Source organism: Micropterus dolomieu, linkage group LG03 (genome assembly GCF_021292245.1).
Source record: "Micropterus dolomieu isolate WLL.071019.BEF.003 ecotype Adirondacks linkage group LG03, ASM2129224v1, whole genome shotgun sequence".
NCBI classification, from domain to species: domain Eukaryota; kingdom Metazoa; phylum Chordata; class Actinopteri; order Centrarchiformes; family Centrarchidae; genus Micropterus; species Micropterus dolomieu.
The window spans coordinates 10,566,855-10,581,488 of NC_060152.1; the positions used below are offsets into that span (position 1 = coordinate 10,566,855).

Sequence of the window (14,634 nt, forward strand, 5' to 3'; positions counted from 1 at the left end):
TGCTGTATTAAAGATAGTCCACGTTCATCTTAGGTTGCTACAGCCCACATGTTTATACACAGTTGTTTCTCCTTCCTGCTCAGACTTTTGTCCTACTTTGTCAAACTGTACAAGGAGTCATTAAGTTATTCAGTGTAAGGAGGCAAACTGCAGGTTGTCATAGCAGAATCAATCAAATATGCCTGGTGCAATGAGTGCACAAGGTATTTTATTAATTGAGGCAGATACATCACATTTTTGTGAATTAAAAGCTCAGTACATGAGCAAATCGCATCCACTCATGTTATGCTTATGACAGTAATGATAGGAACAGAAGCACATGCAATTTCCACATACTTTTCAGGACATAATGGTGCGATCAGTGATGGTGAAGGAGCGGCTGAAAACTTGCTAGCAGGGTTGATGTTTTTCAACTAATTTTGTGGTGCATGTGGTACTCAATACAATAATTTATTCAAGATATACTCTACTCCTAGGTTAGAATCCGGTTCACATCATCAAATGTGTGGTCTCCAGGTGGGCTTCAAACTGGCTGCTGGCTGCTGGCTGCTGCTGAATGTCTTTTTTGCCCAAGCTGACATTGTGTATGATGAATGGCCACTCCTGACTGCATTCTTTCCTGCTCCCACTAAACAGTTGATTGCTTTACTTTGTTCTGTCACTCATTTTCTTATTCGCATTCTGGATGACTGCTCATAACAGACTCACTTTCTGGCTCCTGACTGATTGATTTAAAGGTCAAACACTAGATAACCTTACCTTCACACTCAAATGTTTTGCAGTATGGCATCAAAACCAGGGGCTGATACATGAAGCTTTTTCTTCAATCTGGTCTAGAAAATTCACCTGTCCTTTCAGTTTCTTCATTTGGAAAAAAAATAAAAAGTAATTTAACTGACACTTATCCATAGCGACTTACAATTGCTGTATGTACACTCTGAAGCAACTACGGGTTAAGTGTCTTGCTCAGGGACACATTGGTGGATGTGTCACAGTGGGGAATAGAACTAGGGTCTCTCACACCAAAGGCATGCGTCTTATCTACTGCATCATCACCCCTCCCCAATTATTGCAAGGATGGATATTGAATATTTGTTGACAGTTTTAATTTAAAATCTAAGGCTGCTTTTAACATCTCATTTTCTCCATCAGAAATAAAGCCAGTGAAACATGCCATCACTGAAAGACCAAGGTTATTTGGAGAAATTAGCATAACCACTGGTGGTACTTGCAAACAACAGATTGTAAACAGATTATGGGATTTGTCAAAGGCTGACCTTCAGTTAAGCAGCACCTGTGAACAACAATGTGAGCCAATAGGATATATACCCATTAGAACCAGCAGATGGTACTCTGGTAACATACAGACCTGAGAATTTTATGATGAGACAAAAGGGAAGAAAAATAAAACATAAGATAAAAAAGGGAGGCACTTTGGATTATAGCCATTTGTAATTTTATATTTATTGTACAGTGTGGTTTTAGCAGTAGAAGTGAGGAAACAGAAGCTTGTACGCCAATAGATTGGGCATTTCCTTCTTTCAGTAAAGGTTAGGGAAAATCCAGACAAATAGACTCACATGCCTGCCCCCCCCCCCCCAAAAATGCTTGCCTGTTAACTTTAAGAACTTCACAATGACACTATTTGACAAGACAGCCAAGCCATACGTCAGACCCTTTAATTCAGACTTATTCTAACAGGACCTGATTTTGGTTCTGGCAAACGTCTAAAAGCAGGGTTACCTTGAACAAACTGTTTGACTTTGGGGTTTCTATGCAGGCGCTGAGCAAGACGGGCAGGGAACCTATTGCTTGTCAGTTTCCCAACAGCAGCTCCTTGGCTAGTCATCGCTCTGGCATGGCCATTGTTCGTGAAGAGATATAAATCAAGGACAGGAACAGCTCTTCCCAGACCATATCCAGCTAGACCCCTCTGGTAAGTGCTATGAACCTGGCTTTGGGGTAGGTAAAACCTACTCAGAGACATGCCACGTCCATTTGGGACAGACTCATCAACAACAAGGTCATGATCATTGTAAGCAAATGAGTGTAGCTTGTTGCGACCTTGAGGATACCAATTCATAGAGTCAGGCTGGCCTGGGGCTTCAGACAGAGTTGGAGGGGCAACATGCTTGACCTCAAAGTTGGACTGGTGGTTAATAACAGACTGTCCTCGGGGAAAGCTAAGCGCTTGGTCAGTGGTGTATTCACTCTGAACTGGATTGTAAGTGCCATGGCTCAGTCGGAAGCTGGATTCAGAACTCCGGGGATGAAGTTGTTTATGTATTCTGCCATCTAGGGATCTCACTCCCAGTAGACTTTGTCTGTAAGGTGCAGTGTTAAGTTCAGTCTTAACACGGTCACTGTTATAGTAGAGTTGAGGTCTGAATGGAACGGTGCTGGGGTACATCCCATGGTGAGCTGGTCCATAGACTGTCTGTCTGCCATAGAGATCAGGGGCTCCATGGACTCCAGGAAAATCCAAACCCAAGGCAGCTGCACGGGCTAGAGCAACACACAAGTATTAACAAACTGTATATACTGTTTCATTGTCGTGCAATGTCAAAGATACCTGTTAATTGGTTAATTATAAGAAAATGGTGACATCAATAAAAGCACACTACATACCTCTTGCTGTTTTAGCACAATACACACCTCCAGCTGACACAGACTGAAGCACAATGACGCTGCAAAAGACAACAAACACTGTGAGCCAAACAACACAGTGCTGAGCACCAGAGAGTTTTACCACAAGAAACATTTAGGTTTAAAGTACCTGAGAAAAACCACCGAAGCTACAAACATCCCTGCAGTTATTTCAGCACAAACTTCAAGACAATGCAATTACTGGAAACACTTGCCACTTTTGACTTCTTTTGCAGCCACTCTGACTGCCTGAAACCTCACCCTGGCTTGATTAACTAATTACAGACAGCTGGTTGTCATAGAGACCAAAACTCAACCACCGAATCTAGTCAGCCACTGGCAAATTGCTTCATTACAGGCAATTAGTTAAAATGCTTGCGGGCGGCAGAATTTGACAAAACAAGACATTTTTGTTATTTTCATTTTAGTGAAGTTAAACACAGATTTTAAACATGTAAGTGTGAGCAGTGTCATGCAGGTAGTTATGGTTCGGTGTAATTTTGAACAAACTTGTAATTCTGTCATCTCTCCCAGCAAAAAGAGAGGTTTGTAAAGCCTTGGTTGGAAAATGTGTAAATAGGTGTGAGTACAATTTTATTTATTTTGCAATCCTAGCATAATGAATAATATAACCTCAGCACTTTAAACTACCTGAACAGGTAGCTAATTAAAACTTTAACTTTACTAGACCTACAAATGATTGATAATGATTGATTGATTGATTAATTGACCACAAAATTAAAATGATCTCATTAAGCTTGATCGCTTTTATTAAACGGTACAGCAGTAACTGTAATTTTTCTTTTATTTGCCATTAGACATGTGCAGTTCAAGGCTATTTGAAAACAAGCACAATTAATAACTTTACTTTAAAAGAGAAAGGAGCAGAACTTTGATTCTTGCAGGTGGGTACGTCTGAGCCGACAATGAAGCAGCTGAGAGCAGTGGAAGCATTTAATAATTCACTCAAATTATTTCTGTCAGGACTGACGAGCTAAACGGGGGCTTGATTTAATTCTGTAATTGCACGTTCACCTTTACCCTGAACCCATACTTTTGTAATTAATAGGCCCAAACTTTATTTGAAGTGTGGCACGGCAAGTAATGGAATTTAAATTGCAGGTGACGTGAAACCAAAGATGTGAATGCCCACTTGGCCATGGAGCTCATGTTATTTTCTCAACACAGTGTCACCTGGATGAGGACGATGCCTAATCTACCTAACTACCTACCTCAACCTACAGGCCCAATCCTAATGCTAATGCACTTTGAAGACAATGTGTCTGTTGTTAAGTATTAACTAGGATTGACTTGAACTTTGCTATTTGACTTGTGAGATTATGTTCAGTGCACAGCCCTGATAAACACACAATCCTACACATTCAAACTGTCTAATACATACTGGTGGTGGTGGCATGTCCATCAGCAAAGTGACTGTACTTTGCCTTGTGCTGGCTAACATTTCTAGGGACTAATGCAGACCTATAGCCCATGTGGACATGGGTTGAATTGCTTGACACACACCCTCTGGATGCAGGTGATGGTATACAAGGTTATCAACAGAGGATCAGTTCGCCACGTCTCAACCTCAGGGTGACGATAAACCCCCTCGCTCGGTTCCCACTACCCCCTCTGGGGCTCATTTGTGTTGAACAGGAGGTCTGCGGTATCATTTCCACAAGATATTAACACAGACAGAGCAGCCTCACCGGACTGCCAAATGACCAGCGAACTCTGACACTGCAATGATACAACGTTCCAGTAATGGCCATTCCAACCAAAAGGTGGCATGTAATGCGGCGCTTTTGGATTCATGATGAAACCACTCTTGTTTGTTTTGGACTAATTTTCCAAAGTTGTGTAAATATGTATCAGAATCAATTAGGCCTAATAATATACAGTCCTTAGAGGATTCACATCAAAGCACATAAGCACACAATCCAATTAAGAGTGTTTACTGTTTAGATTGAAATGCTCAGCGTTCCGGTCTTAAACTCAATCCTCATATCAGTAAACAGTATTTACCAGAGTGTCTTTTCCAGTGGATGTGTGTGGGCGTACGAGTGCATGCGTGCGCATTTGTTTGTATGTACGAGTCGAGAGAGCGATAAAGAGTGAGAGTATATGCAACTTTGCAATCTTTAATATGTTTTTCTGCATCTGTTTTACATGTTAGTATATCTCCAGCACTCCATCCCAGATACTAAGGTTGCAGACAACAAGAGAATTGGAATTAGAATTACAGACATTGTATTTGCTATTTCAAAATGCTTAATAGGGCTACAGTGAATATTCTTGTAGACAAAAACTGCTAAAGGCAAAGTGCATACATTAGAACCAAAGCATTTTAGTCATCCCTACAACAAGTGCACATATCCAAGACAATGCTCCAATAAATCTACATCTATATAGTGTATGTTTGTTTATTTATATTCATTATAATATTATATGATTATAGGTGGGTACCCAGTAGTTCTTTATGGTACTCAAACAGTATGGAATCAAGAGCCTGAATAACAGAGACAAAGCACACTAGTGATGTTTGAGGCTGTAAGGTAACATGAAAGTGACAGAGAAAAAGTGACAAATACTGTTTGAGGAAAAATTATTAAAACCTTATTCTCCAGGAAATAATCTATAATTAGATGAATGTACTACAGGATTTCAGGCTTCTCTTCCATCTTCCTTCACACTGCTACTCTTTTACTGCTGCTTTCTCATTCTTCTTCTCACCACTATGGGCATCAGATCCTGAACTCTTTGAGCTCTAGGGCTCAGGCTGCCTCCAAAGCACGAATAGCAATCAGCAGAGGGAGTGAGGGAAAGGGGAGGAGGAACACACACACACACACACACACACACACACATAAAAAGCAACAGTTTCTGTGAGAAAGAAATCGTCAAAATATAGACTGAGTGAGATACCTACAAAATCACAACAGAGAAAGATTGTGTACAAGAGGATGCAAACCATTTGTTTCCACATTACCAAATTAGAAAGCCATCCAATTCATCTGCTGCTCATCCAACTTTCATTATCGAGGCTTGCCTGCACCAGACATGCTGAGACTGCGGTTTGAGACAACAATTAATTTAGGCTTTTTTGGAGCCTGCCCTCTCATCTTTTAACTAAGTGAACATAGACTGTTGCTTGCAATCTGTCCCTCTCTCCAGGCTTTCCATAACAAGAAAAAAGCGACAACAAGATGCTGTAAAGATGCTGCCTGAAGTATAATTAACAATGACACCACCAGGATGGTTTCTTTAAATTCCATACCAATTAGGAAAAGGAGCAGTCAGCAAATACCGCTTTTGATATTCTAAACAAATGCCCCTTGTGAATGGTTCCTGAATGCATGCAGTGGCTTGCAATGGGTACACAGTAACCTGTCAGGCCTCAGTGGTGGGTTCCACTTTGCATTGTGCTATCCCAAACCCATCTCCCCGCATTTAGCTTGGTGTCAGGGATTAATTAGCCATGTCTGGTTCTACATAGGAGAACCCTAAGCAAGCTAGTAAAGAAAAAGAATAATGATGACTCAACAGAGGTGTCTTCCTCACAGTGTTATTGCTATCCAAGCAAAGGCATCACTTTAATTCCCATGATGCTCAGCAGCAAATTCTGACAAGTCGAACTGTAGCAGCAAATCAACTGCCATTTCTACTCCATGAGTCTGGTGAGTTAATTATGTAAGTCAATTTATGGTTTTATAAAGTTTCCGCTGTATACTTTCTTTAATTCAAATTATTAGTGTATTTTGCCCACAGCTTATTACCTGTAAATAATTTATGTCTTCCTGAGTCTTTTCCTACCACACATACGTTATGTATTTATCAGGAGTTCCTAATTACTTTTCCTTAAAGGCAGAACTCAACTAAGGTAACTGCCAGTGTCTGAGCCTCATATTGTTTCATTAATATAGTGACTCTCTCATTATTTTCACAATATTAACACAAGATTATTTCAGTTCCCCTTTCTCAGATTAGTTTTACTTTCTATACTATTTCAGGATTGCATTTCTACTTTTATTTTCACTCTTTAGTTTTATGAGCTACTGTGTATTGCACTATCCAGGTTATCATTTGAGAATCTGTCTTTTCAATATTTTTGAACACATCTTCATCCAGGCGGTTGCTGCAAATGTGTTTCAGTTTAAAAGACACTAAGCACTACCTTCTGTTTCCTAAAGGTTAAATTCTTATTCAACACCGGCTACCCTGGTTTGTAGTGTAGTTGCCATTGAAATGGACGAGCTGTTTCAAAGCTTGACTTTATGTTGGAAATCTTGCAGAGCAACGTCTGATAGCTTACCAGTAGTACAGTCAGGTAAAGGAGGAATGGAATAGTATATTTCAACAGTCACACCACAAGTTACACATTTTAGTACTCTCTGTGGGTTTTTACACAGACAAGACTTTAAAGACCAGCTGACACCACAGTAAACAAACTTGCACTGTAGCCTTCATGACAGTGTGTTGTTAGTTGCATAGAATTTTTGTACATAATATTAGTGGTGCAGCTGAGCAGCTTATTGTCTATGTAGCTTGCAAACTGAAGTTAGCTTTTGAATGTTTGTTTAAGTTGGATAAGAGGGAGATTTTAGTGAAAGAGATTATGCGGGTTGTTGTTCAAAGTCTGTGTCTCTTGTGTGTGTGCAGGCTGCAGTCTGGTTCAGTGTGACTGTCAGTTCAGATACCTGTAAAATCAGCTCCTTTATTGTTTTTCCTGTGACCATGGCAATCACAGAAATCACAGCAAGCTGCAACAGCAAGTTGAAAAACTTGAACCATCATCAACTCAGACATCAGCAGCAAATAGCTGTGCAAGAGCAGTAGCCACCCTCCAGCTTCTTTCCTCGTACATATGTATATGGGAACCACAGTCATCATGGTCCAGTACTCTAAACATTACTGTTTCCATGTTCTCCAAGTACCCACCCTAAGCCATTAGATCCATGTGTTTGTGGGGGATCACAGATGGTGACAGGCGTTTTTCCACCACAAAAGACATCAGTAATGAATGCTGTAAGTGCTCATAGTGGTGTCATGTCTTGGCACTGAATTCATCAACTGCCATCAAACAAACACTATCATGATTTTATAATGTACCATCTGTAAAACTCAGAAAACAGTTCAGGCAAGCTTTGAGGATGAATCCCGTTTTGCAGAAGAAGTGATGAACTCCTGTGAGAAAGTCAACAGGGACAGCTTGGACCTCAATCAGCTTCGAATGCCCCTTAACTGGGAAGCTGGGAGAATGTATTTTCTGGCTGTGACACCCTGTGAATCAGCTACATGTCTATGGGTGTAGGGCCTGCTGGTAACGCACATCCACTGCACATCTGGACATGCCCTGCAGTCACAGCTATGCTGCTAGTGCGGTAGGTGGTAAAGTTTTGGATGCTTTTACAATGGAGCTGCACCAAGTGGCACAATGATGAGAGGGGGCAAAGAGGTGGGGGGAGGAAAAATGGGCCAAGAGAGAAAGCTGAAATAGACGCTCTTAGGTTGTGATGGCTGAGATTGCTGCCATGCCATCATTCCTCCATCATCTCTATCTCAATGAAACCTGACAAATATTTCTTTCGCCGGCAAAGAAAGGCAGGAAAGTGTTTGTTTTCTTTGTCAAAATCTGAATTAAAAAAACTGAAGTGAAGGTCACAGACTTGCCTTCCATTGTCTCCTTGGGGTGTGCCTTTAATGACGCCGTGGAAGGTGGTCTGGGTGGGAATTGGCCTCTGTCTCATTAATGAGAGGTGGACAGCAGTTGTGGAGGGCAACACATCGATTATATTGATCGTATCAAGAGAAACATACATCACAAATAACAGCACTCACATTCTGCCTTTCTGAATTCTTATATACCCTCTGTCTTCACAAGAAGGCAGTATTCAGGTATCACCTTGTAGTCTTTGATACTGCAGGGAAACGTGTTATTGCCTAACACGCTTCACTGAGTCAGTTATTACACAGAATTAGAAGTTTTCAGCAGAGGGACTCTCAGTATGACTCCCGATACGATTTAGCGTGTCTTCTGAGAATGCCTAACATGGTTGCCATTGTTACAAAAATGGAAATTCAAATTCTCCACTTGCTATCACAGCTTTGGTGCCTGTTTTTCACAGAGCTGCTGTGTGGCAGGAAAAGAGGATGAGATGATGACGGGTGGAGAAGGGTGGAGGGATTTTTCGGCTGTGCTCCATATGTTGTGTCATTTGGGGGCTTGCTGGTGTCTGTGTATGCTTGGCAGGTCTTGGCTCGTTCCCCCTGTTCATGGTGTCTGTGCAACCGTCTCTGTCAGCACCCACCTGCCCTTCTTCCTCCAGACCTGGCACCGCACGGTGTTTTATGGCTTAGACACCATGAAAGTGAAATTAACTTCAAAACAGAATTTCCCAATAACATTATAGATGTGATACACTTTCGTAGTTCCTGTTCATGTAGAAATTATGTGTAAATTGACTATTTGTTTACTTTTATTCTTGACTGTAGGCTCTGCCATTAGCTACTTCTTACCCTATTAGCAGACTGTGCCAGGACTGGGACATCACTAGCACAGGAGTTTTGAACCGCAGAGAAGAAGAGGTTTTCAGGCGTCAGGCATGGGACCCAGTGGGGAATTCTGCCTGAATGTGCACCAGAAGCAGAGTCAAGCAAGCGGGCAGTGGAACTGGCCTCAGTAGCCTCCAAGACCAATGGACTGGACTACAGTACAGAGGTGATTTACAGCGGCTTTGACCAAAACTCCAAGGACGACGAAGACACGACAGGTTCAACTGAGGACAGGAGAGCAGTCAAGTTGTCGCAAGTTAATTTGTAAGTAACATTATACATCATCCATCGTGTTGATCAGTTTATGTTCTTCTGAAATTTGAAGTTATTTATTCCCCTGTACAATGAGACTTGTGTAATGTTACACTGTGTTGAAATAAATTAACAAAATGTTTAGTCTTCAGTACTTACTGGTTGTTCCGGAACATTCAGAATCATTACCACTTTTGCTGTTGGCAACAGATATAAATACTTAAATTAACATTATTTACATGCAACGACTTGTCAACTAACAACTAGGGCTAAGAGATTTTGGAAAATAATCTAATTGCGATTTTTTTTTACCAATATTGTGATTGCAATTTAATATGCAATTAATTTTTAAGCTCTTTACCTTCTGTATAATTCAAAACGGACAAGCAGTAAATCAGTGTATACTATGACCAACACAATATTAGATAGATTAAACATACACTGTTCTTTCTTGTAGGTCAGGCCTGTGTTATGATGAAATTAGGTGATGCATGAATTGCATGAATTATTATTATGAGCAATGGTGGAGAAGCAATTTCAAATTATAACAATATGAGAAAGATCATTTGAGTCAAGTCATGGCATTAAATAATATGATATAATATCATCAAGTAGGCCTACCAACAGACAGTGTTGGGCAGTAGCGTCGCTACAAGTAGCGCTGTTACTAGTTTAACTACATTTCTCAGTAGCTTGGTGGTAGCTTTGCTATTTTCTGCATCAAATAGCTTTTCAGTAACGAAACTCTTTTATTGACAGAGTAGCGCTCTAGCTTCCACACACACTCCATTTTCACAAGCATTTCTGAAGGATCAGTAAGTGACGCCACCGGCACACACGCGCTTCCGTGTGACGGTTACATCACGTACCGATCCTTGGGCTGATGTCTGCGACTTTGCTGCAGGGGAATAATTCTATTGTGATAGTTATTGAAACACCTCTTGTGAGAAGGATGAATATTTAGTTTGTTTAGGTTGCAAAGTTGCCAGAACACAAATTCACATATAATTAAAAATATATAATTAATTAATAATGTGATAATTAAGTAACTTTATACAAACAACAATGGTTCACCGTTTGTTGCAAAAAAGTTGAAAATACATTTAGCTGCAATGATATGGCAGTAAGTAGGAGAGTTTCTGTGTGTCTGATTTAGCTCTCTGGCACACACACACTGTTTGGAGCAGGTTTTTAGTCTTTCTTCTATGCTACTGTGGAATGAAGTTAGTTCAATGTAAACTAGGCCTATACTGTGTGTGTGTAAGTGTGTGAATATATATATATATATATATATATATATATATATATATATATATATATATGACCTAACTATAAAATATAAAAAAATTAAAAGTAGCTTAGATGTAACTAAGTTATTTTTGCCACATTGCTGTAGCTTAGCTTGAAAATAAAACCAGGTGACGCCTCTTGTGTTTAAGAGACAAGCTTAGTAATTCTCCGACAACACGGATTGGAGTTCCCCTAACCCGCTGCCTCTGATGCTGGTAAGCGGCGCACCGGCTGTAACCAGGCTGTAACTCGGGACAGACTGGTCTTTTGGACTTGTGAGTTTGGTTTGAATGCCGTTTCAAAGATATTTCCTGAGCTGACTGGTGGCTGTGCGTGTGACGCAGGCGCAGATTGCCACAATACGCTTACCTTACTTCGCGTGTCTAGTCATTTTTTGTGTCCGTCAAAGCGGCGGATGGCCCGACAATTTCACCCACCACCACCACCAAGTTACCTGCGAACGGCGGGTGCTACTTTCATTCCCTGTGTGACACTAAAGTTTATGTAGTGTCAGCTTCTGTAAAGCTTAAGGCACACAACAAGAATTCAAGGTACAGCGTAACATGCAGAGTTGATGTTTCTCTCTGCTTTACTCTCGCGTGTCATATGACCAGAGTGTAATAGCAGCCTTTGCGATTAGAAAATCTCGTTTTATCATATTGCGATAATATTGCAAATGCAATTAATCGTTCAGCCCTACTAACGACTGCTAGATGTCTGGTAAGCTCACTTCTTTCTTTCTAACGACAAACACCCACAGATTTTTTACATTTTCAAACTTGTGGTTTTCAGTCCCTACCGACGCTGACTCAAGTGATATTACTTGCAAATTTATCAGATTTCACGCAGCTCCTTCTGGAGACTCGGATCGTCACTGTTTCACATCACATATTCAGTAGTGCTCCCCAAAACCGGTAGTGTATAAAATCGGTGGAGTTCCCCTTTAATGTAAAGAATATGATCTAGTCAGTCAGGTTTTCCTTAAAAATAGCCGTAATACTTAGTAAGTGTCATATAGTGGTATTTTATTGCAGCAGTAGTCACATCCTCCCCTATGGTGCAGTAAACAGATCTGTCGACCATCTGGAAGCTAACCCCTAAACTTTTCAGAGGAAGTTCCGTACTCCACACTGTTGGCTTCTGCACAGCAGTCAAGAGTCATTTGGTTTTGCTGAATAACACAGATTTTTAGTTTTTAATTGGCCAGCATCCTTGCGGTGAAAAGAGACAGTATTGCAAATCCAGCGGAAATCTACTCCAGGAACAACCACCGCTTCATGGAGCAATGTTTTATCTGTGCTGACAGGAAATGTCAATGCTGCTGAAAGACCTGCACTTAAATTGCTCTGATGGACTGATGTTCTTAAAAACAACAACAATAACAGAACAAACATAACTCTCTCTATATATATTGACCAAATGTATATCTGCTACTTACAGAGATAATGTATAAAGAATTCAAAGAGGGTGTGTTTCTAACTCATGGGTCAATCTGACAGGTCAAAGAGCCCCAAAACAGTAAATGCTGCAACAAGGCTACACTCTGTGAGGTTGGATGGACTATATGTTACAAAAGGGTTATACATTCGAGTTTTTGCTGCCTCTGAGATTAAGCATAGCAGAGTTCAGCTCCACCCCCACGTTGGTATATTGTCTACTAGCTGGGGTACAGGGAGATCCCCTCCAGGTGAGGCTGCAGATGCAAGGTCAACTAAAATGCGTAAAACATGTCCTGTTCAGGAAAGTTGGCCATAACTACGCAAGTTAGTGAAAAATCAAATTCTGTCACCACCGCCCTGCCGTGACACCTGCCTCATGACGTCTGGTTTGGGAGAGTGTTTTGATTTCTTTTTGCCTTTGGATGAATGTTGAGTGCTTGTTGTGTTTTGGTTTTGTCTGTCTGTTGTGTTCTCTCTCTGCTTTCTTAGCGGAGATGATGGGCATTTCCTCCGGCTCCCCAGGTTGACGCCATAGACAGTATATTGCTGGACAAAGCCACCCCGCAGCTTTGAATGGAGAGCAGTGAAGCCAGTTTTGGACCAATAAAATACTACTGCAGGGCTACTTGCTGTTGGCACCAGGGTCTACTGTGCATGATTGCGCAGCATAACCGTAGTTTAATGACGTAAAGCAATGGCAGAAACACCGTAATTCTGGTAGCTGCATAGCTGCGCCAACAAAAAGGTTCATAGCACAGTGTGTTTGTCTGACTCGGATTGTCACTGTATAATCAGCCCACCTACAAGGCTCACCTGCCAAACAACAATGCAGCATCACTGATGGCCGAGTAGTTTTTTTAGATTCACTGAGAGTTTATAATCCATGGAACCTTCCATGCAGGCTTTGGTCAGCTTCACCATTCCAGCTGTGGCTTTCCCCCTTGGTTGACGCTCTCCCTCACCAGCCAGCAATCATCACTCAAGCACCTGTTCTTCATCATGCCGATCAGTCTTGCCTTCAGAAGGAGAGGCCTGCCATCCAATCCCCTATGGACTGTTGTGTCATTCATAGTATGATCATGCGCCAGCCAACCTGTCTACGCTGTATTAGAAACATTGTTTGTTCAAATAATGCATCTATTTAACTTCATGCAAAACTAACTAAATTTCCCTTTCTTCAGGAACACACCTGGACCACTTCCTAAAACACCAGCCTCACCCTCTTTCCAGCCAAACCCTGTCAGCACACATTGGACCATTGACACAAACCAAAAACCAGCCCCACTCACCAGCCACCCGCTCTGCTTCATTCATTCCGTTTTCAATAAATAACCTTATCTCATTAACTCTGTCTCCATTCTGCTCTTGGATACAGATTCTGAAACCTGACAAATTCCCTGATACCTTAGCGACTCAATGACTTTGTCTTCCTGCAGCTCCTAAAATTACTTTTGGTAGCACTTTATAATAACTACACACTATAAAGCATTAGTAAATAAGGAATTCATCATTTATAAACCATTGTTCTTACGTTAATACACATTAGTAAGTCATTTATAAACATAGTTATACATGTTGTATTCTTTATTAATAAGCTCATCTATCATACTTTATACATGATCGGTTCACTATTTATAAGTAAAGAAGTATTATTTTAATGACAAACCATTTATATATGAGTTGTTAATGGTTCATAAGATCATTTGGAAAGTTTAAGAAAATTATTACATAACTGCCTGTTTTTTGATACTTTCCCGAGAAAGAATATAAACAATCTCAGCATAACTGGTAAATCTACCAGTGGCAAAGCCCAAAGGATGCTACTGAGACTACCCGAAAGATACCCCAGCTAACGTTACTGGGTAAAAGCCTCACCGTTACAGGCCTGGTACTGTTTCTCTGAACTCCAAGATCTGCGCTTCCAGAGATCTGCTGTGATGGGACCAGCAAAGGGTTGCTTGGATGGTCCGTTTAAAGACACCAATCTTATCCCCCACACAACACAAAGGGATCCAGAACATATTATTTATTACATAATGCCTTTCACCCATTCATTCACAAAAAAACACAACACGAGAGACTATTGCTGCATAAACTGTACAACTGTTGATATAAAATTAACAATCTACAACCCAAACCGTTCTCACTCCCAAGTCGTCACATATGGACCAATGGTCAAGACCCCTTGTTGTCACTCTATAACACACTTGGGAGCCCCTTAGCATCATAGTTCAGCGTACTGGGGAAAGCCCTGTGGCATTGTTTTTGAATGCTAAAGACAGGTGTAGAATATTTAACACTAGTGTAGCACTTTAGCTAACTTACCAACCTAGGTTCAGAGGAGTAGTGTTGGGGAAAGAAATAGACTGTGTGTGATTAAAGAACAGTGGGCAGGTTTATTACAGAGACTTTAACACTCTCATAGTGCACCAACCATGTTTGAAACAATCCCCAG

General features: G+C 40.9%; 1 protein-coding gene and 1 long non-coding RNA gene across 2 annotated transcripts; one reads left to right on the top strand and one right to left on the bottom strand.

Moving 5' to 3' along the window:
* Positions 1-1,444: 1,444 nt before the first annotated feature.
* Positions 1,445-2,879, bottom strand: LOC123967684. The gene is made up of 3 exons (XM_046043859.1): positions 2,777-2,879; positions 2,629-2,687; positions 1,445-2,505 (listed from the first exon to the last, which is right to left on the bottom strand). Exons 1-3 carry the CDS (start codon positions 2,803-2,805, stop codon positions 1,679-1,681), a joined length of 915 nt encoding a protein of 304 aa, XP_045899815.1. The 5' UTR covers positions 2,806-2,879; the 3' UTR covers positions 1,445-1,678.
* A 6,264-nt stretch (positions 2,880-9,143) lies between these two features.
* On the top strand, positions 9,144-13,523 carry LOC123967685. Its single transcript, XR_006824317.1, has 3 exons — positions 9,144-9,462; positions 13,081-13,250; positions 13,361-13,523. It is a non-coding gene; the product is annotated as an uncharacterized LOC123967685 (long non-coding RNA).
* The last annotated feature ends 1,111 nt before the right edge of the window (positions 13,524-14,634 follow it).

Bases quoted from the DNA above. Each gene is read 5' to 3' on its own strand.
- LOC123967684 (XM_046043859.1), bottom strand. From the start codon at position 2,805: ATGTTTGTAGCTTCGGTGGTTTTTCTCAG. The intron at 2,688-2,776 runs GTACTTTAAACC...TGTCTTTTGCAG, and splicing joins GCTTCGGTGGTTTTTCTCAG to CGTCATTGTGCTTCAGTCTG. The intron at 2,506-2,628 runs GTATGTAGTGTG...GTGTTGCTCTAG, and splicing joins TTGTGCTAAAACAGCAAGAG to CCCGTGCAGCTGCCTTGGGT.